This window comes from Phaeoacremonium minimum (assembly GCF_000392275.1).
Source record: "Phaeoacremonium minimum UCRPA7 unplaced genomic scaffold PA7_03_scaffold_413, whole genome shotgun sequence".
Classification (NCBI taxonomy): Eukaryota; Fungi; Ascomycota; class Sordariomycetes; order Togniniales; family Togniniaceae; genus Phaeoacremonium; species Phaeoacremonium minimum.
In genome coordinates, this window is record NW_006921315.1 from 373,711 (window position 1) to 398,856 (window position 25,146).

General features: G+C 52.2%; 6 protein-coding genes across 6 annotated transcripts; 2 read left to right on the forward strand and 4 right to left on the reverse strand.

The window, feature by feature from the left end:
• Positions 1-2,474: 2,474 nt before the first annotated feature.
• On the reverse strand, positions 2,475-4,038 carry UCRPA7_5452 (putative cytochrome p450 52e1 protein; the record flags this gene model as incomplete). The annotated part of the gene is made up of 3 exons (XM_007917999.1): positions 2,475-3,180; positions 3,233-3,407; positions 3,534-4,038. The coding sequence occupies 3 exons, from the start codon at positions 4,036-4,038 to the stop codon at positions 2,475-2,477; spliced, it is 1,386 nt and encodes a 461-aa protein (XP_007916190.1).
• A 1,107-nt stretch (positions 4,039-5,145) lies between these two features.
• Positions 5,146-6,896, reverse strand: UCRPA7_5453 (putative glycoside hydrolase family 76 protein; the record flags this gene model as incomplete). The annotated part of the gene is made up of 3 exons (XM_007918000.1): positions 5,146-5,279; positions 5,413-6,768; positions 6,845-6,896. The coding sequence occupies 3 exons, from the start codon at positions 6,894-6,896 to the stop codon at positions 5,146-5,148; spliced, it is 1,542 nt and encodes a 513-aa protein (XP_007916191.1).
• Positions 6,897-9,591: 2,695 nt separating this feature from the next.
• UCRPA7_5454 (putative ell-associated factor protein) lies at positions 9,592-10,746 on the forward strand (the record flags this gene model as incomplete). Its single annotated transcript, XM_007918001.1, has 2 exons — positions 9,592-9,709; positions 9,803-10,746. The coding sequence occupies 2 exons, from the start codon at positions 9,592-9,594 to the stop codon at positions 10,744-10,746; spliced, it is 1,062 nt and encodes a 353-aa protein (XP_007916192.1).
• A 2,650-nt stretch (positions 10,747-13,396) lies between these two features.
• On the reverse strand, positions 13,397-16,033 carry UCRPA7_5455 (putative ferric reductase transmembrane component 7 protein; the record flags this gene model as incomplete). Its single annotated transcript, XM_007918002.1, has 1 exon — positions 13,397-16,033. One exon carries the CDS (start codon positions 16,031-16,033, stop codon positions 13,397-13,399), a length of 2,637 nt encoding a protein of 878 aa, XP_007916193.1.
• A 6,540-nt stretch (positions 16,034-22,573) lies between these two features.
• UCRPA7_5456 (putative negative cofactor 2 complex subunit beta protein) lies at positions 22,574-23,584 on the forward strand (the record flags this gene model as incomplete). The annotated part of the gene is made up of 4 exons (XM_007918003.1): positions 22,574-22,595; positions 23,050-23,076; positions 23,159-23,418; positions 23,477-23,584. The coding sequence occupies 4 exons, from the start codon at positions 22,574-22,576 to the stop codon at positions 23,582-23,584; spliced, it is 417 nt and encodes a 138-aa protein (XP_007916194.1).
• Positions 23,585-24,054: 470 nt separating this feature from the next.
• UCRPA7_5457 (putative major facilitator superfamily transporter multidrug resistance protein) lies at positions 24,055-24,859 on the reverse strand (the record flags this gene model as incomplete). Its single annotated transcript, XM_007918004.1, has 2 exons — positions 24,055-24,656; positions 24,727-24,859. 2 exons carry the CDS (start codon positions 24,857-24,859, stop codon positions 24,055-24,057), a joined length of 735 nt encoding a protein of 244 aa, XP_007916195.1.
• Positions 24,860-25,146: the final 287 nt, after the last annotated feature.

Sequence of the window (25,146 nt, forward strand, 5' to 3'; positions counted from 1 at the left end):
AACTGTGTTTGTCTAGCAAATATATAAGTTGACTACTCTCCATGAATCAACACAGCCTCCGTTAATATGATTCTAGCTTGCGTGAACCGCAATGACAAGACTCAATTAGTCACCCCTTGTGATTTTGACCCTCAACATGTATTGCAATCTGACTTGCGGCAAGATGACTCCTTCCACGCAAAGGAAGAGCTATTAGGTTGATAAAGGACATCCATCATCAGAACATGTGACAAATGAAAATCTCATGACATCAAGAACACTGCATGAATCAAGATTTGTAGGCGCTCAAACTGACTCATCCTTGTTTGCTCGGACTGAAAGATGATATGTCAGTATCCAAGATGGAGACCGACTAAAGTGAATGGGAAGAGTACTCACTGGAACCTGATTTCTTGGAACGCAAACTCATCCAACCCCATCCACCTCGACGGTGGAAAGTGGGCGAGGCAGTATACACTCCCGAATCAGGCTGAGCCCCGAACATTCGTGGTCCAGTTTGCTCGTCCACAGGACTGATTGAAGAGCGAGCGCCGTCGTCACCGGATTTCAGCTCAGTCCGGCCCACCATTTGAAGTCCACCGTGCTCATCACCGATTCCGAGCATATGTAGCTGCGTTGCTCGACGTTTGCGCAGGATCTCTGTCTTGCGACAGTAGAAGAGGCCGACCACTAGGACAATGAAGAGGATGACTGTCCCGCAGATGATTCCAATCTCAGCGCCGCCCATGGTATGGCGATTATCGCCCGAGCTGAAGTTAGAGCCGGGGTCCATGAAGCCATCGCCCCCCTTGTCGGCGGTGTTCTCGAATGACATGTTGATGAATATTTGATATGCAGTATAGATCTGTCATCATGTTAGTTCGTCTTCAGACGCACCGTAGTGAGGCCAAATCATATTCTTGGGATAGTTGGCGAAAACACGAAAATGTTGGTGAAACTGACATAAACTCGCAGGAAAGAGGGTTCAGGCTAAGGCGAGTTCCCGAACTGCTTCCTAATCGTCGAGACCACGAAAAAAGATTGTGAATACTAGAGGCTGAGCGTGGACGATTTAAGCTAAAAGATTAAAAGGACGATATTGGGCTCATTAAAGAGATGACGGTCTTCAAGAGGACTCAGTATGGTAGCAGGTGGTTTCTTCTGAGGACCTATTGATCTGGGGGTGGTCGGCAAAGCAGCCCGAGATAATTTGAGGGTTTGTTGTTTGCTCCGATGGTCCACTTCCGTTTCTACCTATTTTGAATTATCTGGTACAGTTTTGATGATTCAATTGACAGTTTGCGGTAGACGGATCTGTTAAATTGTAGATGTTGTTTGAAAATGTGAATGTCAAGGCGGCAGGGAGGGAAGGTGCTGTTTAACTAACAGTGTTCCTTCCTCACACTGAATGGCCTTCTATCTGTGAGACGGCGCAAATGCAACACCAATGTAAGAGCTCCAACTATCAGATTACAGCCCGTTCTAAAGACACAATAGCAGCTTGGGACAACGGCAGCTAACACATACAATAGCACCTGGGTAGAATACAGGGCAAGCAGACATAGACGTCTTTGATCGGCACAAATGTCAACGGTTGTTCGCCCGAAAGATCAATATGATGTTCGACGGCTGTTGTCTCACCCAGAGATCTCCAGACCTGTAAGATCTCAGAGCTAACGAAATGGTCTCGATTTCCAATGTTGAAACGGCGGCATCGCGGGTAGATGCAGCACGTTCCCGTACCTCCGTTGTACAGCATCCGGCAGACGCCTAGCGACCGACCAGCCGATGAACGGAAGATGTTCGTTGCTGATAGCCAACAATTCTAAGACAAGGCCGCCAAAGATAAATTCCGAATGGCGGCTTCTCTTGCATAATCGGGGCATGCATGTGCACTGTAGAGAATGGGCCTCGTGGTTCAGCCTAGTTTTCCCACAAACGATCATGTGCGCGACACGGCCGCTCCTTACTTCAACCCAGATTAGGAGGGAGATTGTATGGTATGACTGCATCTAGATTGGTCTCACCACGAAGAGAGGTCTTGCTTGTGGAATACGGAATGCTCAAAGAATTACATTCCCTGACAGCCGCTCTAGGCAACACCAAGGGCCGCTCTTCCGTATTTGTCTCACTCTCGTTGTTGGTCGAGGAACGATGCATGTCTGGATCTCCATTCGGAAGACCCGTGCAGTCTTTCGCCTTATCCAAGATTCTGCAAACGCAATATCAATCATAGGGGTATCATGCCGACCTTACAGCCTTTGTACAACAAAACAGTCGGTCCACTGTGGCTAAGTAACCAAGCATCATCGTCCCGAGCTTCGATGGAAGGAAATCTCTGCAGGATCCTGTAGGCCGTGTATGAGATATTTGTGATGGCGAATTGCTCCCCAATACAACGACGAGGGCCACCCTGGAACGGCAACCAGTCCCACGAGCTAGATCGTCTCAGTCAGTATCTTTCTAAATAGAGCGCCTAAAGTAGTCATTGCGACTCACTCAATATCAAGGTCATCCCACCGCTCAGGGCGGAAGATGTCTGCGTCCTCTCCATAAAGGTCCTTCCTGCGGTGGAGGCTGTACAGCACCCATCGACACGGCGAGCCTTTCCTCACATAGACAGGGGCTTTGCCATCAGGGCCGCCGCCGCACGGCAATACCGTATCCTTATTCGCGGTCCTCGAATTGATCGGCACTGGAGGGAAGAGTCGAAGTGTTTCTTTGATGACATTGCTCAAATACTTCAGGCCTCTGACCTGAGTCCAAGTAGGATTGTCCCCCGAATCGCCCAGCTGCGTCATCTCCTCCCTGATCTTCGCTACCACATCCGGATGGCGCGCCAGAAACCAAAAGAGCACCGTCATGGCAATAGCCGTCGCGTCTCGTCCCGCGAACATGATTCCCAGCAGCTGATCGCAAATGTACTCCTGATCCGCACCGGACCCCACCAGGGCATCGATGAAGACGTACTTGCGCTCTCGCCTCTTGGCTTTATCCTCAGTGCTCGCTTTCTCTGCGTACTCCCGGATCCAGTCTATCATGACTCTCCTGGCAGCCGCTATTTTGCGGTCGGGGAGGATGAGATTGAGTGGTCCGGTGTATGCATATTTCGCATTCGTGTAAAGCACGTACTCAAAAGCATCAGTGAATCGCTTAGCAGATGGGGATGCTTCGGTGAGCGTGTTTGTGGAGGAGCCAAACCTAGATTTGGTGAGTTCAGGATGCTTGTCACACGGAGCAGACATAAACTCACAGAAAATCCGTCGAAGAGTCCATTGTTAATTTCAGGAATAGAGGCTGTAGGTCTACTGTGCTTCCATCCTTGGGGATATGCTCTAGAAAACGCGAAACATGCCGGTCAAACGCCGCAAGGTCCGCGATCTCATCACGGACAAAGGCCGGCTTGATCAAATCTCTCGCCGCACGCCCTATTTCAATACTGTCAGCATTGCTTCCAACCGAAACAGTCCATACCCCTAAATCAACACAGATAAACCTCCCGTCATTCGCTCGACACTCACCCGCCTCCAGATCCAAATCAAAAGAAGGCTTACACTTCGCCCCATTGTTCGTAAAGATACTCCGCCTCCCAAAATTCTGCACGGCACTCCACAGCCTTGGGCCAGCAATGTCCCAGTCCTCAAAGTTCGTGCTTTGAATCGTCTTGACTATCTCCGGCTCGTCCGTGATGATCATTCCGCCCCACGGCCCATTGTCCACGAACGTATGGCCGACCGTGTCCAGCCGCGCCTTCAGCGCGTCCATGACCCTGTGCTCCTTGAACGCCCGTCTCATACCGGCGACGACCTCCTTCTTGGGGAAAGGGTACGGCTTCACCGGCTTGCAGCCCAGCCTGTTTGCGCGGATGGCAGCCCGGACGCTATCGAGAAAGACCCATTGCGTAAAAAGGAGGAGTGCTGCGAGACTGAGATACAGGAAGACTGAGCGCCGGTGTTCCACCATGTCTGCCGAGATGCCCTTGATCGCCTGGATGACCGACCAAGCAGTCAGCGGCGACAGCGCCGCTAACTGCAATGTAGGGCGAAATACGTTTGCCATAGCGAAGATATCTACTGTCAGGATGACATGCAAGCCCATATCGTGGAGACAGTCGGGAAGCAGGTTATTTGTAGTCGACGAGTCTCACAGCCTCTACCAAGGTAAGGCAGTTGGAGGCGTCATATTCTTATTTCGCCCACGACCCGAGGTTCCCAATGGCATGCGACGACCCGTACTCGACGTTCCGAAGAGGTTGCGGCGGATTGGAATACTCGACGCCTAAACCAAATGATCGTCTCCATGTTGTCGAGCACTGATTTGGCGTGTCGTGTGTGCCAAAGGCCCTCATACGTTCAAGCAGTACGATGACGCCCCCATTGGGTGGTCCACGCCTTCTAGGATCCGCGCGCCCTTGCGCTTCTGGGGCGTCAGCACGGTTGCCGATCACCACTGCTGCGGCCAGACTTATATAAGATGACAGCCACCTGGTTGCTGAATTCGAAGTACAGTCCAGGGCGTTTGATTGGATGTAAGCAACCAAGGCGTTTATTCTTGTCCATGTTTCCAAAGTGTTATGAGACAGCTCACCAGACATCGATGCACAGTTATTTGAATGTCATGATATTCATCAACGCAGTCATTGCAGACCGCAGCCGTAGCCTATAAACATGCCCTGGAGCTTTCTCGTGCATATATACGTTACGTTATCCGAGTCTTCCCTAACTCAGGTATGATGATGTATGATGGCCACCTGGTTTTGGCGTACCAAGAATGCAGATAATCCCTTGGAAGTCCGTCCAACGCGATGACCTACCAGCCGGTATTGCTTTCCTATTGGTCGTGGAATATGTAAAACAGGAAGCCTAAAGACATCAAGAAACGCTGCGCAATAGCCGTTCAAATCACGTCCAAAAACGCCAAAAGCAATGAGGTGTCGTTAAAGCATATGCTCCTTCTCGCTTGCCGTAGCTGAGACGGTTATGCCTAGCCCACTATGCGTGCCGCTGATCTGCCATTGCTCCAATACACGGCTCTACGCATATTGTTGCGGCTGGTTCTGCGCCATCGGGCTTTTTTTCTTTAGCGAACTCCGTTTTGATGAGTTCGATTTCCTTGGAGCCGCTCCGCCGGAGAGCTCCTCCACTCGTGGGTGTGATGGCAAGGATGCTATGATGCCAAAGCCTGCACCACTTCCTCGTCTTGGGTCGTGAGCACCTCCAAAATCATCATCCTGTGTAGCTCGTCTGGGACGCCAGGCTTCACGCACTTCATCACCATCACCCGATCGACGATCTCGTGGCCTGGACATGACAGCAGGTGCCGCTTTTTCGGTCAACACCTCGTTAGAGCTCTGATCGCTGAACGGCCGCTCTATTCCTTTGCCCTTCTCGTTTGCGGTCGGTAGTCTAGACTTCTTACGTAGAAGAGCCGCACCTGGCGCTGCGAATATCACGCCTGCAAACTGCTCACGCATCGTTTTGTCGCTCGTCTCGTCGAGAAGCATGAAGATCATTCCAGCCAACAGTGACAAGATTAAGACAACCGTAACAATGTACGCACCGACTTTGTCAGCCGTAGTGATCGGGTCCATCTCATCAAGAATGCTGAAAGGATCTGTTCGTCCTACATCTGAGCCGCCAGCAGAAGGGTCGCCCTGGCTCGTACCACCAGTAGAGTTCGTGACTGGCGCGGTGACTTCCTGTATCATGTTCGCGAGCACGACCTCCATGGCAGCCATCTGTTGGCCAACACCTGTTGAGCCGTCCCATTTGCCATCGGTCGTCCACTTGAGCCCGCACATCTTGCCATTGTCGCCGCCTGTGCATTGAGCTGCTGCCGCCACAGCGGAAGATCTGAGAAGCGGCTTGATGCGATCGAATGTCCAGGGTGCCCACTTTGTGGTAGCTGCCATCCAACGGCTCAGGTACGCCTTGAAACTCTGTTGGTCAAGGTCGCACAAATCTACCGGCTCACAGGCCACTTCGGTCATAATGTCGCTATCGTTGCCAGTGAAGAAGACCTTAGTTCCATTCAACAGGCCGTCGACACGCTCCCTCCACATTTCCCGCGTGTCGCCCGTGGTATAGTTGTACATGGCTGCAGCGCCGAGCAGGAAGCCGCCAGCATTGTAAGACCATTGGTAGGGTGTGAGCTTAGTGCAGTTGTCGTCGATATCTCCACCGTCGTAGATGTACCAGCTTTCCAGGTTCAGCAGCTTCGAGTCAACCATCCAGTCCCAGGTCCTTACCGCCCAATCGGCATAGCTCTGGTTGTTTGTGTACAGCGCCAAGCGAGCGGCGATGTTGAAGAAGCACGCCTGGGATATACTGTTCTTGTAGTCGAACCCGTTATTCCAAGTGAATATTTGCCATCGGAGGCCCCCGTTGCAGTGCTCAGTGTCCCAACGCGCGGCTTGGGTATTGAATACGGCCTGTGCTAGGGCTAGCCATTGTGGTTTGTCTGCTGGCGGGTTGTCGAAGTTGTACTCGGCAGCCGACATGACTGCCATTCCCCAAAACCCCTGATCGTCATTTCCCTCTGTCAGTGTCTGGTTTGGCGGCATATAATCGTTATTCGGGCCAACTTGAAAAAGAAGACCCTGCTGTGTGATGTCGTTCCATTTCGTGTCACCAGTGTAATACCAGTAATCAACCAGAGCTCCCATCATGGCGCCGGCTTCCCACCAGTAATATGGCTGGGGGAGTAAACCAGGGGTGCCGCCAGGTTCGTTCCCTGTGTAAAATGACATCATGTCGTCTGCCATTGAAGAAGCAATCTTCTTGATTGAGTCTAGACATTTTGGATTAGCCTGTGGAGTTTACTATTGAATTTGTCCTTCCCAGCGGTAACGAGAATGCTGGCTTACCTCCTGAATCGGGATCGAGAGTGTACGCTCGGGCGACTTGAGCAACGGTCATCAGCGAAGCGGCCCAGCGGCCGGCAGCGCCAGCTCTCCACCAACCCCGCATTTTCCGGCGCAGTGTCTTGGTTACGGCATGGAATAAATGCCTCGACAAAGAATAGCCGAAACCTGACTGAGAGCTGCAATGCAGGTGCAGATTAACCCACGAGGAAGAAGTGAGAATACTTTAGAAGGAACCAAAGCAAAAGAAAGCTGTTCCGAAGATCCGGCAGCGAGGTGAGGCAGGCTAATATTGATATTTTGTCCGCGTATTGTCCAATTGTTCCAAGGTTTTTTGGACAGTGTCCAGCCTCTCCTCCAAGCTCCCGTAGGACGCAGTCAAATGAAGGGGCCGGCGCCGGATTCAGCAAGGTTGAACAATAGCAACACAAAGCGAGAGCAACAACAAAGGCGTCATGCGCATGCAAAATCTTCCAAAAACTTTGGACAATGAAAACGCGAGGGCGAGTAACGGCAGATGCTTGAGAAGACATAGGCCATCAACAGAGAGTAGGAAAGGCTATTATTGACGAGCAAGCTCGTACTCGCTGGGATCGCACCCTCTCCACTCGTCAATATGGCATACAGGAAACTAACTTTTGGGATGCTTGTGGGGTGACGTGCGCCTTCGCTCCATCCCTGACGGGCTTGATGGAAAGCTTGCAGCGGCCTTAGTAGTCTAGACAGCCGACCGACCAGGCGGGAGTGCGTGATGCTGGCAAGCATCGATTGGTGAGGAGCGGCACTGGTCTGACGTCTCTCGGCCCTGCTTGCCAACCTCTACTCGAGTACAGCACCCATCTCGGGCTAGTCGATCCGTTTCCTGAAACGCGAAACAGCCATCGGGTTCCTGGTTCCTACCCAGCCATATCCATTTATTTGCGCTCTTTAACCCAGCATCCTGGGAATTAAATGAGTGCAAAGCCGGGAAACAGCACGCCCAAAGCAAGAAGGCAGGCGGCCTGCACAGAGGTGCCCTCCGACGATCCCTGAGCCGAAGGTTCGAAGGGGGGCCACACTGGATCCTCGCTTGCTTAGTCTCTGCTCGTGTTCAGCGGATTGATGACACTGATGACTGAGCAACGGGCGGAGAAGTCCCGCAGGCAGTCCCGAAAGACCCCATTGCATAAGGTTAACAGAAGTAAGAATGTTCTCCGCTCCTCCCACCGTTGCGCCCAACTGTCGCTGTAGGCAGGAAGAATACGAGATGTATTCGTACGCTATGGATCAATGACAACAATCAGTGAAGGTGCGTACGACTAGGAAGTAGCAGAAGCGAACTTGTCATATCGATGTAGCTTGTCGATGCCTACCTAGGTAGTACATGACTACGCAGTAAGTACCTAGGCAGGTCGTGAGGCTCTGAGAACGTGGGCAGTTGATTGAGACAATACAAACGACCGAAATAGAGCAAAGGGTTTGTTGATTCTCGAGTGTACTGGTATGTGATAAAAAGGCAATTGCGATTTGATGGTGGAAGTACCGGTGCTCGAACTACATGCTGGCAGCCAGCCCATTCAACAAGTGATTTGCACGAACCAGGATCAGGATACGACTAAAAGCTGCCCCTGGCATGGAATATCTGGAAGCCTCGAGCTCTGTATTCATATTAACGTTACTAGCAGAAAGAACGCCCCGCCCCACCACAAAGGTAAAGGTAGGTAGGAGGTAGGTATATGACGGGTGTTCCTGCCGTGTTGAACTGGCACTACTGTATGTACAAGCTTCGATCAAGGGATGCAGTGACACCTCTTCTGTCAATGTCAATGGAGCAAAGTGCAACGAAGAGCGTCAACAGAGCTGCTGCTAATCCATATCCATCATCTATGACTGCCTTGGCTTACTTCAATGGTAGGGCACCAAATGGAAATGGAAATGGAAATGTAAATGTAAAAGTGAGCATCCACAGCTGAGGATTGTGCCTTCCTCGCCAATCTAAGTTTCTACCGTCAGCTGCCGGCGGCCGTCCATCCCGTCACACACCACTGTAAATGACATAAGCGGTTTCTTGTCCTGGTGAGACATGAGGCGACTCTCAGCTGTAAACAATAAGACATTAGCAATTCACTTCAAAGACATCAAATTGAGACTTCATCTCATTCTTATTGAACACTTCCGCGACTATATCTCTTAGGATACAATATAGACGCTTCAGAAACGGCTTCCTAAGTGATAGACACTAAAGAACGGGCTGCAACGCTGAACGGGAGCTGACTTAGCAGCCTGATTAGTGCTGCTTTGTCCTGTGCCTCGCCGCGCAGCCGAAATCTGGGGAACATCTCAAGAGTCTACCTAGAGGGAATCTGGACTCCACTCCACCTAACATCTACCTTACTGTGCAGCAGCGCTGTGAGAGAGAGAGCCCAGCGGCGCCTCAATCATTCGTAGTTGGTCGGTTTCTAGGCGAGCAGACGCTAACAGGCGGCTGGAACGGCCCAGAATTGATCGATGAACAACTGTGGGCGAACTAAACTTAGCGCCAAAAGAACCATCGGCCAGCAGCCACTTCCCGCTGGCTGCCTTTTCTCGCCTGCCCGCGCTGCCGCTGATCTGATCTGATTCAATTCACTTGACGCCTGCCAGCCGCTTACACTCCCACTCCTTCAACAGCAGCAGTGCTTTTCTAGAACACAACACCACACAAACTGTACCCATATTGGACATTGGCTGCGCTTGCTTTTTGGGGTTCTGTAGAACAACGACCTACGCTCATGGCTGCAGCCAACGCAGCCGGGGTCATCGACCCCACGAAGACCGGCAAATACCCCGTCATCCTCAGCGACGCCCTCCTCGGCAAGCCGGCCAAGGAGATCTACACCGGCGTGCGATGTAAGCCTGGCAGCCCCCCTTCCCCCAGCCCTACCACCACGAAGCCTCGTGGCCTCGCTCGTCATCGCTAACATCTCACCTCTCTGGACGCAGACAACCACAAGCCCGCCCTCTCGTCAGACACAGCTCCCGCCAATGCCAGGCTAAAACCGTCCCCGAGCAATGGCGCCTACGACCTCTCCTTCACCGACGACGGCGGGCGGTACGCATACAGCGGCAGCCGGTCCTCGACGCCCGACAGCAGCAATGGCAGCAGCCCCTTCGTCCTCATCTTCGACCCGTCCCGCCAGGCCTTTGTGCTACACCGCGTAGACTCGGTCTTCAACATGAACCTCACAAGAACGCCAAACAACACAGACCCAGAGGCGCTCCGCGAGGAGTTCCCCCACCTGAATAGCACAATAAAAGTACAGGTCGGCAGCAATGCCAGCAAGAGCAACTCAAGCAATGCCGCGAGCAGCTCGAGCGCGGTCAAGAGCAAGCCGGCGGGAGAGAAGTCCGGCATGAAGGCGCTCGCGAAGCTCAAGGAGCACCAGAACAAGACAAAGAAGGCGACCGAGAAGGAGAGGAAAGAGCCGCCCGCACCGATCAGCGTGCCTGAACCACTGGCCAAGGTTGAGAAGGTGAAGCGGAGGGACCGCTCACCGGTGGAGAGCGAAGAGGAGGACGATGATGACGACGGCGGGCTGCTGATCGAGTTCCCGGAGGGCGATGCGCCGACATCGAGATTCAACCAGACTACCGACTTCTCTCCGGCGTTCCCAGTAAGACGCTTTTCGGAATTCGTGAGAGAAGGCGAAGATGATCAGGACGACGATGCCGACGGCGAGGAGGAGTTCGACATACCAGATATTCCCGAGGACGACGAAGAGGAGGAGGACGAGCCCATGGGGACGTTCAAGCTACCCAGTCCGGTGGGCCAGCAAAACCAGCAAGAGGATCCGGCCGATGACGATGAGGACATAGAAGACCTAGAGGCTGCGCTGGAGAAGGAGTTTGCAATGGACTCGGAGAGCTCCGTTAGCGAAGAGGACTGAACATCCCGCAGTGGAATGTATGAACATTTACGTTTTGATTTTCAGCAGCATATTGTTAGAGGAGTTTTGGAGACGGTCTTGAAAAACCCCCATGGGGTGAAGGCTTCTTTGGTTCAGTCATATTTTCAAACTGTATTCAGGATATATTCTTGACGGCTTGTGTATCTCATTTGCAAAGTTATTGCAGTCTACGGACTTCACTAGACGATATCATGAAGAATAAACTCATCTACAACATCGCGTGTTTAAGTGTTCATGACATCTTCGGCCCACTCGTCCCTTTCTGATACCTAACCCCGCTCTCCTTGCCAACATCATCCGTGACTCCGGGAATCTCATTCTCGCAGTAGCAATGCGGCCCTCCACCGCCGACCAGCGCCTTACTGAACTTACCTCCCTCGCCAAACAGGAACTCCGGGTCGATCGTCCCGGCCATAATGCCAATCTCGTCCTCCGCTGCCCGCCGCCAGTACAGCGTGCTGCCGCACTCACCGCAGAAGCCCCGGTGGATCCCCGGGGTGGCGGAGAAGATCTTCAGCGCCGACGGTGGAGCCGCGGCCGGCCCCTCCCCGGTCGTGTACCGGAAGCAGGACAGGGGCGCCGCGTGCTCTATCGAGACGAGGGCGCCGGTCTGTCGGCGGCATTGGGTGCATTGACAGGAGCCGGACTGTGGGGGTGTAAGCAAGGCTTTGTTGAGGGGAGTATGCTCTGAAGGTCACGAGTCTCGTACGCTCTTCTCAAAGTCGTGGTCTTTGGGGAAGTCGACTCTGTAGCGGATCGAGCCGCATAGGCAGCCACCGGTTATGAACTCGGGCTTCGCGACAATGTTGAAGTCTGCAGCAGTGGGCATTGTCAAGTAAGGGCAATGTTTGTCCAGTCACTAGAGTACACCATGTCGCTTAAGTAAAACTATGCATCCCGTTGTGCGCGGCTAAGTGAAAGGCACGTATGACTGGCCAAATGACTAGCTGAAGCTCTATAGCTGAAGCTCTTAGGGTGAGCTATAATTGCAGCGAAGACTAAGGTTCAGTATCTGACCATTAGTCCAAGGTCTTAAAAAATGAACCTCCTTCCAGATTGCCTCAATATCCACCGCACATACCATTGGCAGAAAAGACATCTGAGAGATGAAGATGATGCTCTGAATGCCGGTGCTGTAAATACCTCTTAGAGAGGGGCTGTAAAATCGACTCTGATCTCTATCTCCAGAATCTCTTCGAACCGAACAAGTCAAGGAGCACCTCATCGAGAGGCCGACTTCTTATCAAGAAACCTTCAATGATGCTCTTTGAAATATCGACAATATTCAATGACCCATGACACATCCGCTTGACTTCACAATTTTGTTCAGGCCGATACAGTCATAGCAGCTAAAGCAATCATATTCCGGGATGATTGAGGGCCATCATCGGATTCTGTAGTCAACATGATCGTAATAAGGCTTCAAGCTGTACATTTGCTACCAAGAAAGATCTTGACGGGAGTTTCGCAAAGTCCCGTTTACCACAGGAGCATAGTTTCGAGACCGAGACTCTTCGTTAGGGACAACAAGTGCAGTGAAATTTTGGGAAAGTTGAGAGTGAGGCGTACCGGAACGCCACAACACATGCTAGGCTCAAGTTTCCCTAGGAATATTTCGACGGTCCAATGGACGTAGTTCGCGAACCCAAACGTCTCTTGAGGGACTAAAATCGCAGTGAATGATTCACGTTACAGTATGTCTCTTGGGTGCGTGATGATGACCGAAATACTAGGTGGCAAGCCTTTGAATACTTGATTGCGATAGGACGTCAATCATGACTGCTTGCTTTTTTAACGACAGCGAAGAGATGCCGTTTCTTCCCAAGTTGGGTTTCTGAAAGCATGTTATCGTGAACTGATTTTCGAGGTGGCTCCTCTTGAGGTATCAAATTGTATAGAACTTGTGACTGAGGTGACACTTCACTTCTCAACATAGCTTTAACCAATAAAAGACTCGGTTTTGAAAGATTGTCTATGATTACTTCATGAGTAAGTAACAGCGACGAGCCTGTAAAACGATGTCAAGCACGCTATGTGATACAGCATTCGTCGCTAGAGCACAGCGACCCTTGTGCCTTGACTTTCGACCGCCGCCAAGGATTGCATGGGCAATACTTGGGTCTGCGCTCATGGGAACGACTAAAATTGCAGTGAAATCTTAGTGGCACTCGGACTCCTCCGGAGTCCATAGAAGATCATTCTATACACAGCCACCCGACACATCCACCTAGATCAGTAACAACGCATGTCCTTATGGATCGCCAGAACTCCTAGCATGTCACATCACAAGCAAGGAAAGGAATCTTGTAGATCTCAGCATTAATTATATATGTACGTATCGCTCAAGTCATGACAACGGACCAAATGATGATATCGTTCATCGTCGCGGAGAGGTAGGTGCCCAACCCGGATCCTGGTATCTCAATCCAAAATACAACTCCTTGTAAATCCATTGATGTTCCAAGCCAAAATTTTGCACGCTCGCTCGCATGTTGGGTGTCTTTCCCTTCCACTGTCCTCCTTGCCAGTGTGGCAGTCTCCCAGCTTTCGTAATATGATACGCGGGTTGTGTTATAGTAGGTAGTAGTTGTGATAATAATGTACAGCTCCATCTCCTCGCCAAATCTTTTCATAGAGCGTAGTTCTCCGTATGCAAGAAGATCTCCTCGAGCATCTCATCGCCCCAGATCTCCGCCTGCAGGCGCGCCACCGTGTTCGCGACGCCGACACGCATGCTGGGCGGGCCGCACACGAAGACGGCCGTCCGCCGCCCCAGGATGCCGCGTCCGTCCGAGCCGCCCGTCGCCCACTCCTTGAGCATGTAGCCCAGGTCCGGGCGCCCGTACTCGACGCTCCACCCGCCGTCGATCTGGTGCGGCACCGGGAAGGCGAACCGCATCAGCGTCTTCTGGAACTCGGTCGGCGTCTCGGGGAACCCGAACTCGAACCCGCTCGGCGGGCCGAAGGTGCTCGTTGGTCGGGGTTGCTGTGCTGCGCCGCCCACATCGGTGCGTAGGTGTGCGAGCTCGGGGACGTCGGGCGGGCGGAGGTCGGTGGACGGCGCTTTGCTGTCGTTGCCTTGGCCGGTTGGCGGCGTCAGGTGCTGGCTGAAGCGGTTCTTATTGGGTGAGTTTGGCGCATAGTTGAAGTGTGGTGCAAGGGAAGTACGTGGCTGGAGTGGTGGGAAGTGGAATTCCCGCTTCTTATCCGGCGGGAACTCCAATGCGTCTTTGGAATCAGCGTTCTGGTCTCGACCTTCCAGCCTGCGTAGAGAGTCCTCTGTATGTGATTGCCTGTCCTTAGGTGGGTTAGGTGGCGGTGGAGGGATGTTGTGTGGCTGTAGATATTTCTGTTGCGGAAGAGCTGTGATCCTATCCTGATCCTCCTCACGCAACTCTCGCTCTCGCTCAGGATCGCCCTGCGCAACGTCCGTGATCAACGCCGAGTTGCGTTTCGAGGCAATGTTAGCCACGAAGCCGTCTAGCTTGTCGTGGAACATGTTGGATAGCGGACGCGGAGCACGCTGGCCAAGAGCCCCAGCACCAGCGATGTGCGACTGGCGGACTGCGGCAGTCACGAAGAACTTGCATGTCACACTCTCCGGCGGTGCAGACTCGCGGCAGATACGGAGCTCCTCGCGGAACCAATCCATCGCTTCGAGGCGCTTCAGGGCCCAGACGACCACAATCTTCTTAGTGATCGCCTTGCCATCTCGCATACGCTTGATTAAATTCAAGAGCTGCGACATCAGAGATGTGATGCCGCTGCCACCTGCAATCAGGATGCAGGTGTCGAAGGCTGCAAGGTCGCGGCGCATACCGCCGTATGGGCCGTCCAGAAATGCTCGATAAGTGTGGAAAGGTCCCTTTTCGATAGCTGTCTCGAGTACCTTTCTAGTAAAGCCCCCATACGGTCTGAACACGAGAACGCAGTCTCTGTACTGCTCGCCATACTCGGACGGGAAGTCTTCGCTGCAAAGGGACGAGATAGTGAAAGGGTGGTTCTCGAAGAGTGAGATGCCAGGCATACGCAGATAGACATATTGCCCTGGGCTCCACCGCATCTGTGTCGGGATGGTGACCTTTATACAATTCTCGGTCATGATGTTGATCGCGGCCTCATCTCCCACCATGAAAGCCATTCGCCCCGGTTTCGCCCAATTCAGTTTGAACAATCGTACGATGTAGCAAAATACCACAATCGCAATGGTAGCGTAGAGATAGCTCCATGACATGAGGTAGTTCTTCGTATGCCAGAAGAGAAGCCCAACGTAGACATACCCCACTGGCACGTGCAGCATCACAAAGACTTCGTACGCCATCCGACGTACAATAGGCAGCGAGGCAACGCAGAGCCAGCAGAGAGGAACAAGGCAGGCAATTCCTGTGCCGTAAATGACACCACTGCCTTGAGGGAAGAGATTCTGGAAAATCTGCATCCCGCCATCATCCCATACCGGCTGAACGTAGAATGGGATTGTGTGGACCAAAGCAAGAAATAGGCAAAGGTAGCCTGCCCACCGATGGAAGACGTTGAGTCGCTCCGGACCTACACCAGTGATCATGGTGAGAATGTTCGCTTTCGTGCTCAGAGCAATGATCCAAGGCGTCATAGCCACCGCGATCATGCCCGACCTAATAGCCACTGGTGGAGATCCATACTGGATGCTCTGCCAGTACAACGGCTGCTGGAGGAAGCAGTATAGAGCAACAAATGCTAGCGTAACGAAGACAGTGGTTAGCACCGCCAGCGAAGAGAAGGTGAATCTGTGTTTTCGCCATCTGATATCGGGAATCGGACGGTAGAATATCCATCGGAAGAGTGCCAATGTATCATTAACAAAGCCTATTGAAGAGCCGTGTGCCTTTGGTCGAAACGCCGTCTCCGCCTTCTCCTCTTCCGGGAAGAAGTGTCGGTTCGATGTCTGACCCGTCTGCATCGCCGTCTGCGCCCATTCAGGCTCCAGGCTGTAGAGATTGTTGTAGTGCTCCTCCACCTCTTGCTTGTAGATCGCTTGCCGGATTTTGTCCTGCCAGAAATGCCATATCCGCATGAAGACCACCACTCCCATCAATGCCAGTGCAAAGTAGGTGAATCCACGACCATACTTTCCCGATTTCGACCACGGATCCACAGTAGCTGCCTGTACCAAGCCTGGTGGACTTGTGGGTGTAAGTGTGATAGCTATACGCTTGACTAGCTCGACGGGGCTGCCGGGCGAGTCTTTTGCCAATCCTATGGCCGCGGTTCGTGCTTGAGTAGCCATTGCGCCTTGCTTGATACAACAGTCCAGCTGTCCAATCCTTTGTGGTCGTTGAAGCGACTATGCGCAGTGAGCCGACGTGAAAGTCGACATCAATATCTTCCGCTGGAGTAGTCCGTTAGGCCGCCGTGCTACCCACGCAGTTTCGCCGTGCTAGAGAGTCTATATGATTCGAAATGCCGATATGAGGTAGTGCCACTTCCTTACGTGACGTATGTGTACGAGAATGAGAGGCACCTTGAGAAAGGAACAGGAAGGCGACGCCGAGACGGAGGAATGCCAGACTCCTCTGATTAGTTAAAGCAATAGAGAACGAATAGTAAGGAAACGGTCGTCAAAATGTCAGGAGCAATAACTAGAGAGGAAGAAGTCGAGAGCTCAGGGTGGGGGCTGCCGGTTTGTATATATGGGATGTACTAGAGGATTGACCCCCTGCTCTCAATTGATGTGATTGCTTCTTGCTTCTTCTCTGTTGTCAGAGGCTGAAGGATCTAGAGAAGATGCGCCGGTTGGATGCGACTCTCTCACGGTCGTAGGCGCCAGCCGCCGTTCTTCTCTTTAACAATAGTGTTGAAGTGCAGGTTGAGGGATGCGAGATTGCTCTCGAGGTCAGCAACGAGGTTTTGCGACCTCACAGACGGCCAGTCAATCAACGAGCAGCAATGCTTAGCTCGATGGAAGCTCGGGGGGGTGGGGGATGTGAAGGGAACCAAGACCCAGCGGCTGACCGCACTTTAATATTGGCTGGTCGATGTTCTGGTCTTCCCCGCTGCTGCATGTGTCACACAGGGCATATGAGCAACACGAGCAGGCGCCTATGGACCGGTTTCTGCAGTGCGTGCAGCACTCGCAGTGGGTGCCCAGTGAGAGGGAGGTATATCGGTGTGCAGGAAAGGCGAGCCGGCAGACGTTATCACCTGCAGCTAGATGCAGGAGGCGTTGGCAAGAAACGTGCTGTTATCGCTGCAGAAGAAAAGCCCCGAATCACACGGGAACCACAGTGGACAACAGATGGAGGGACTGCTATGATTGCAAAGAGAAGAGCAACTGGCAAGGTAAAAGGATGACAAAATACAGACAAGTTGAGAGTACAGGGGAGGATATACACCTTCAGTTGGTACGCTGAGAGGCAAAGACACAAGAAGACTTGCTTGTGTGGAGCGGGTCGCGAAGGATTTGATACTGTACAGAATAGAGACCTGAGCTGACGGACGGCTTGCCGAAGAAGCCTGTGCGCTTGCGTTGTCTGTTGGACGGTCGAGCGAGTGGCCTCAGCCGTGATATGACGGGCAATTTGTGATTGTCCACTTTGTCCACTGAGAGGCATGGGACAATGGGGCCAATGGCCAGAATCCTGGCGTTCTGGCAGAAGTGCATGCTGCAAAGTACAGGGCCATGGCTGGGGGACCTGGCAGCAATCCATCGTTCATGACCTCTTCTTCCAGCCATGATTCGCAGGCCGGGCCACTTGGTGATCGCCTCTGGGAGGGAGAGCTGCAACCCCACCTTTCGGAAGCCGGATCCTTGCAAGATTGTTTGCCCAACGCTCGAAAAGAGACGAGAAAGACCATCACACGCGCCTAGCCCACTCACTGAGTAGGGGCGTGGATGGGCTAGAGTCGGGGGGACCCTCAAGAGGGCGGTCGAATAGCGTTGGCGAGATGCAGTGCTCGCACTGGTCACGGTGATGAGGTGGTTTGTGGAAAGGTCCGGCGATTGAGCAATTGGCTTGAGCCGTTGTGGGATGGGTGGCTTTGGGTGGTCTCGGAATGCAGGACGGGCGGTAACACGAGCCATCTGATTCGCCATACCCCTGTATCCCTCCTCCTACTCCTCCTAGGGTGCGCATGGCCTTGCATACAGTAGGCCTTTTTCCCTCTCTAATGCGCTGTCTCCCAAAGGTGGCTGGACTGTATTTGATAATCTGCTGAACCAAAGGAGCATTGAAAAGGGACACACGTTACCTCAGGCACCATGGCTCGTGCGTGGGTCTTAAGATACTGTGGTCATGGCATGATGGTGCTCTCGATGCTTAGAGATGAGGTGAGGTCCGGAAAGCGGCAATAATGGGCTAGAATAAGACTCGATCTACAAGTAGGACATCCGTTTCTGGGTTGCGTGTAAAAGCTTGTGTGTGCGCGCGCGTATTGCGGAGACAGAAAGCATCTCTCGGCAGACACCAGCTCGTGCGCGGCACAATCACATCAAAGACCCTGCTGGATCTTTCGCACTCAGCAGCGCGACCCCGGTATCCCGGACCAGCCGCTGCTTCAAAGTGCCCAGGAAGAGAGTTGATATTGGACTGGTGAACTTGGCGCATAAGTATTCTATCTCGGCTAGAGTGCCTGAAAGATGTGAATGTGATGGTGACAGCGACAGACTATTGTCTCTGTTTCTTGGAATTCTTTCTCGGCGGCGCGTAGGCGGGGCCCCTGGTTCCGGAACGGCTCGTCTAACGAACTGCAGAACAGATGAATGGAAATAGGCCTCGCTTGCTGTTGAATACTCAAGACGGCGAATATTGGATCTGCCAAGATATTGCTCAGGGATAATTACTGTACCATCGTCCACCGCCGGCTTCCAAATACAGGCGTCTTGCGGCATTAGCGGTCTAATTCGGTAGCATCCACACCGTTTTTAGACCACTTAAGGGTCTGATGCTGCATTTCTTAGCGCACACATCGGGAGGGACTGATCGTGAATTTGTAGCCATAGTAGATCGAAGGTTGCAGAGACTACGGGCCTAGTACCTGGCACCATCGTTGCAGGTGCAGACGATCTCCAATCCTTCATATATCGAAGAGTGCCAAGGACTCGACATCAGCACTGAGCCGGCGTCCTTGAACCATCTCTGCGAGAACCATCCCAGTGCCGAGCGATAAGCTGATACCCCAAGGCCCGTGACCTGCTGCACAGTAGACGCCTCCATCGGCCCCCGGTCGTGTGCTCACGCCTACGCCCAGGTGGCTGTCGTCAATTCTCGTGATGATTGGTGTGCCGCTCTCTGTGACGGGGCGGAAACACAGACCTTCCCTTTCAACCTCCAAGTCGTCTTCGTCTGCGTCAGCACCCAACAACTTCTTGGCAAACTCCCTTAATTCTACGATTGACTCTGGCACTATCTGCCGATCTAAAGGCAATTTGGGTAGAGGCATCTCTGGTGAATTGAGCCCAGCAAGATAGATGGTGCCGTCCATCCTAGAGAATATCTCCGGCGAAAAACCTGGGCGGCTGGTCGTAAAGATGGCATGGCAGCCTCGCTCTTCCACCTCCTTCGACCACCGCGGAGACTTAAGCACTAGGGAGTGCCCGGCAATACTTGAGACAGGAAGTTTAAGCTCCGAGTGAGGGAACAACGTCTCAAACACTTGCCCCGACCATGCACCAGCTGTGATGATGACCCTTGTGCAAGGGATATCTGTCTCGGTAGATGAATCCAACTCCGCTATCCTGACACTCGAGAGCTCATTACGGACATCAACCATGGTCGAAAGTGCTGCTGCAGGGTGGTGTAAGTGAACCCCTCTATCAAGACACTCCTGAAGCAGAAAACGACAGAGCATTAAGGGGTCACTGTCACACGTTAGGACCAATGGGCAGCAGGCTGTACATGCCGTTTCTTCACTTACACCTGAGCTGTACCTCCATCTTCACTGATGAGCTCAACCTCGTCACCTTGGTGTCTTCGTAACCAAGCAGGGGCGGGTCCGGAGCTGTCGTCAACAGAAGCAACTGCATCAGCCCTGCTGCCCCCGCGACGCAGCCAATCGTCACCTTTTCTCGTGCTACGACGAGAAGTAGAACTTTTATAACTCAAAGACGTGCTTTTTGAATATCCCCACTTCCCGGCACCTCCGTGGGTCTCAGCGAGTTGGCGATGCTGCGCGAAGCTCAAGGCCCCGAGCGCCGCCACCGAGGGCCCAAACCAGTCCCTGGCCAGGAAACCGCCTGCATATCCCGACGCCGACGCGAAGAGCTCCTTGGACGGCTCGACAAGGTGAACTGTCGACGGAGGCTGGTGTTCGGAGAGGTAATAGGCTGTAGACAAGCCTATGATCCCGGCGCCCAGAATGACGGTCGTTGACATGCTCCGATAAACGAAAGATATCTAGCTGCCGGTAGTCTTCAGTATCAAAATGTGTAAAAGTTCACAAGATGTCAGGTCGTGCTGAGCTCATCGTCTCCCTAAATATGGGTGCTTATCAAGGTCGTATCATGAAAATATGACGTGCGTCGGTCTAGATGCACTCAGATGCCCCACATTGGGCATGTGCGGTTGTGCCCGCCCCACTCGCTCATCTGGCAGAATTTGGCTGGTGGATCGACCGTAGACACAGATTTTCCCCAGTCTGTGTGTGTGTGTGCGTGCGATACGAGACTTGCCGAAGGAACTTTAAGCTTTGTCGTCTCACTGTTGGTTTTTGATTCGCTCGGAACGTCTCCTAGCCTTGTCAAAGATGGCTTCCAAGGTGTTCATCGTAACGGGAGCAGGGCGGGGAATCGGCCTTGCCGTCTCGCAATACCTACTTCGTGCCTCACACAAGGTCGTGCTCGTATCACGGACGCAAAGTGAGCTTGAGGCCTTGAAAGCGCAGTACCCCTCGCAGGTCGAGTACCTTGCCGCAGACCTGACAGATTTTGAGGTTTGTATGCAAAGAGAAATGTTAAGGGCAGGACTAAAAGCTTCACAGAACGCCCCCAAAGTAACGGATCTCGCACTGAAATCATTTGGACAGCTTGATGGCATTGTCATTAATCATGGCGTACTAAGCCCTATGAAACGTGTTGCAGACTCGACAGCAGAGGAGTGGAGGAAGTTGTTTGACGCCAACTTCTTCAGTGCAATCGCATTGGTATAGTACCTTCCAGCTTGGAAGACGTTTGAATACTTACTAGGTCATAGGTCAAGGAAGCAATTCCATTGCTACGGGAGACAAACGGACGGATTGTCTTCACCTCATCTGGAGCCGCCCAGCATCCGTATGTCTCCTGGGGACCCTACGGCTCTTCAAAGGCCGCGATGAACTCGCTTGCACAACATATTGCCGTAGAGGAACCAAGCATAACAACGGTAACCGTAAACCCTGGTCGCACCGACACAGCAATGCAGAAAGAAATCCGCGATCAAGGAAAAGGCGTCATGGCCGAGGCTGAGCGGGGAACCTTCGTCACATCATTCGAGCAAGGGAAGCTCAACAAGCCAGAGGGCCCCGGCCATGTCATGGCAAAGCTGGTGATAGATGCCTCGCAGGATCTGAGCGGGAAATTCCTCAGGTATGTCGAATTACTGCAGTCCGTCAAGACCACACTAACAATCTTGAAGCTGGACCGCGCCGGAGCTAGCTGCGTTTCGAGAGTGAGCGTGGTGAGGTACCTACTGAGAGGAGTATTAGCAATTGTGCAATGTCAAAGACTGTTGAACAGATAAGACAATGGAAATGGCCTCATTCGAAAGATGAAAAGCATTTATATTTTATCCACATGTGTAATTCAGTATTAGCATGGAATATAATTTTATAATCATCGGCCAGCATGTCGCAACGAAAAAGAAACAATCCAGTACCAACCTCTACCTAGCAATGCCTCGCTTGCGCATTTACTCGCGTCACACCGCATGCCTATGGTGATCAGCGGTCAGCATCGTGTTGTAGCTGATGACAGCAGCGTCTCGACAGCCAATGGTCGCTCAGGAATATGGAAATGGTTCGTCATAAATGATCGGTATTTGATAGTACGTAATATTCGAGCATCATTGCGAGGAGTATCGGGTTGGGTCGCGAGGGACTCGATGATGTGCTGACGGACATACCTGGCATTCCAGTTAGTTCGCGTTCCCAGTAAATCCGTGATCCAGCTAGGAGCTCATAATGTAGGAAAGATATCAGAGATGTCCGTTTGGAAAGACGTGTCAATCACCATGGGTAAGTATGCCTGGGGCGACAATGAAAACTCATCTTGTGAGAGTAGAATGATAGAGCAAGATCAAGCAAAATAGATAGACCATACCTTTGATCATTGTAAGAATCATAGAGATGCTACAGGTAGTCTCAGGGCGTGGAAGCTTCCATGCTGGCTTCGATGCGGGCTCCTAGGTAGCTCTGCATTTTGTCTGCGATATGTTGAAGGACGAGAAAAAATGCTGGTGGAATTTTTTGGGCAACTTTTGTATGGGGCGCAAGCTCCTCACTAGCCACACTCAGGTACTGCTGATAAGGTTGAGAAATTGCCAGCAGCAGCTAGCCAGGTAGCTAGCGGTGGCTAGGCTGCCAGCCACAATTTGCGACAGCCTGGCGCCGCCTTTCCACGACGAACAGCGTTTCGTTTTCAGTATTAAAGAGCCGCTCGACGCCCCCGAACAAAGGCTCCCGTTGGCTCAGCTCAATGCTGCATTTGCAAATAGACTCACATTGAACTACGAGTGTGCAACCTCGACACACGACGCCACGAAGCAGCGATCCGTCGTACTTATCCAGGGTGAAGAAACAGCATATTCCAGTTCAAATTTACCCCACCAAACAGTAGACTTGATACACACGCATCATCATGTCTGATCACGAATTCGGCGGTAAGTGCATTTCAAGTCATTTATGTCGTGTTATTCATGGATTTTGTCACGATGCTGTGCCCAGTCATACATATGACTGTGGTAGAAGTTTTGCAAAAGCCAAACGGCGAAGTTGCAGTGTACCTGCATTCTCGTGAGTCGTGAGGACTATCACTTAATGGAGCCAATTTGGACCTCTTTCCCTTAAAGACAGAGTGCTACAAATCGGCCGTTTCTAGGACTCACATCTCGTCAATACGCGCTTGTCTATTGATTTCCTTTCCCTCGACTCTTCGGTATATCACGACGAGACTTTTTGATCACCGTACAGTTACGGATCATAGACACAGCAGTCATGGCGTACCACTCGGCTCATCTCTCCAACCAGGATCGTTATTGGGCCACCATGGATAGCCTTCTTCGTACTGAGAGCAGATATCACGTTTTGAGAATAAAGACTAATCGGCTTTACTAGGCAATGACGATCTGTCTCTACCAAAAGGTGTGTAGTCCGTCCCAGCTGCTTTGAGCCCGCCTTGCGCCATCCTGTTTCCCACCATCCAGTATACTGACAGCAGTTGCAGCAACTGTCCAGAAGATCGTAACCGAGATTCTACCCCCGGCTAGTGGTGTTGCCTTCGCCAAAGAAGCCCGCGATCTCCTCATCGAGTGCTGTGTGGAGTTCATCACGTTAGTGTCTTCCGAGGCAAACGAGATCTCGGAGAAGGAGGCCAAGAAGACGATTGCCTGTGATCACATCACGAAAGCTCTGGAACAGCTGGGCTTTGCAGACTACGTGCCGGCTGTTCTTGACGCGGCTGCGGAGCACAAGGAAGTTCAGAAGGTGCGTCGGCGCCGGCGTGGTGTCTTATGTCGGACCTTGACGACTAATGTTTCTGCAGGGCCGAGAGAAGAAAGCAAACAAGTTCCAGGAAAGCGGCCTATCACTCGAGGAGTTGGAGCGATTGCAGCAGGAGCAGTTTGCCCAGGCAGCTGCAAGACATACGTGACCTAGCGTCGGGAAATTGCATCTTGACGAGATGGTTTGCATTTGTTTGGCGTTGGGAATGGTTCATTGGGAGGCTCGAGTCAGTACGCGGGCACTTGCGATTAGATATAGTGACATTGATGGGAACGAGACTTGTCGTGGCTGAAGCGATCGCGTGGTGCTGCCGCCGACTGGATCAAGGAATCGCTCGGATCAGATGCGAATAACGGCCGCAGCCTCACAACCGGATCAGGCATTAGAGGAATTGACTCAATATCCTTAGACTACCCTATTATTACAAGAAATTCAGTGTTGAAGAAGCTCTGAACATGAAACAAAGTCTTGCGTGTCGGGGGACCATTCTCGAAAAGATCACGCCGAAGCGTACACCCTCTCGCCGCGTTCCAATGTACTCCACCATAGTCACGAACATCGTGGTTCACCACAAAGCCAAGCTCTCCTGCCGACTCGTTGATCGTGGCCATATTCCATTTACGGTTCCTCGTACATGAGGTGAGACTCGTTGTCCACGTCCCACCAACCTCTAGCTCCACGCTCGTACAATCGGGCCCGCTCGGTCCACGATTTCTCCATCTCCTCTTGCGGTTGATCCTCGGTCTGAGCTTGGTCAGGCCGTACTGCCGGATAGTACCTGAGAGTCGAATCGATGAGGCGGAGGCCACGGATGCGGAACATATCCCACATGAGATATCCCCATCGGCGTTTATCATGATCGTTGGCGTTATATATTGGGAGCTTTGGGTATGGGCCGTACATCTGAGACCAGGCCATTGCGTTCAGGGGTCCATTGTCGGTCTCCTTGAAGAAGTCCGGGATTTTATAGTGATTAGGTTGCTGTGCGTGCTGCGAAACTGTTCTCAGATCTAGGGCCTTCTGGATGAAGTACCGGTGTTCTTGTGGCGGCTCTGGCACGGTGAGTGCTCTCTCCTTGTGGGATTTTGCCTCGACAAACTGCACAATCCTCTCAAGACCCAAGCTAAGAATCATCTGGACTCTCTTGTTCCGGACTTCCAAACCCCATGGAACACAGGCTTGGCCCCACTCGACATCATGGCTTGCCATGTCTTTGAAATCTATGGTATATTAGCCATCAAAAGATCTTTGGTTCGTCTTGATGTTTCCTCTAAAGCGACATTGACTTACATGGCAAGACATAGCGCTCGAGGAAGTCGTGGATACAAGCTAGCTGAACATTCTCGTAAGGAGAAAACTGATCCATAAATGCCTCGCCGACTTCTTCCACATATTCTGTCAGAGCATCCGAGGGGCTCTCCATGTCAGATAATGGCTGAAGCAGGCGGCGGAAAATCTCGAAAGAGTAGAATGCTCGATAGATTCGATCTCGTTCAGACAAAGTCAGTCCTTGGGATTGAATGAGAAGGGCATGAAGATCCGAGTTTGCATAAGCGCAAAAGTCCACGAATGCCTGTGTGAGAGTCTTCACGGCTTTGGCGACCTTGATCATTGAGATGATCTCACCATTCGTGTACCCCAAACGTATCTCTCCTCTGATCAAGTACTTGTCAATGAATTCTTTGACAGCGTCGAAATTCAACAATGGGA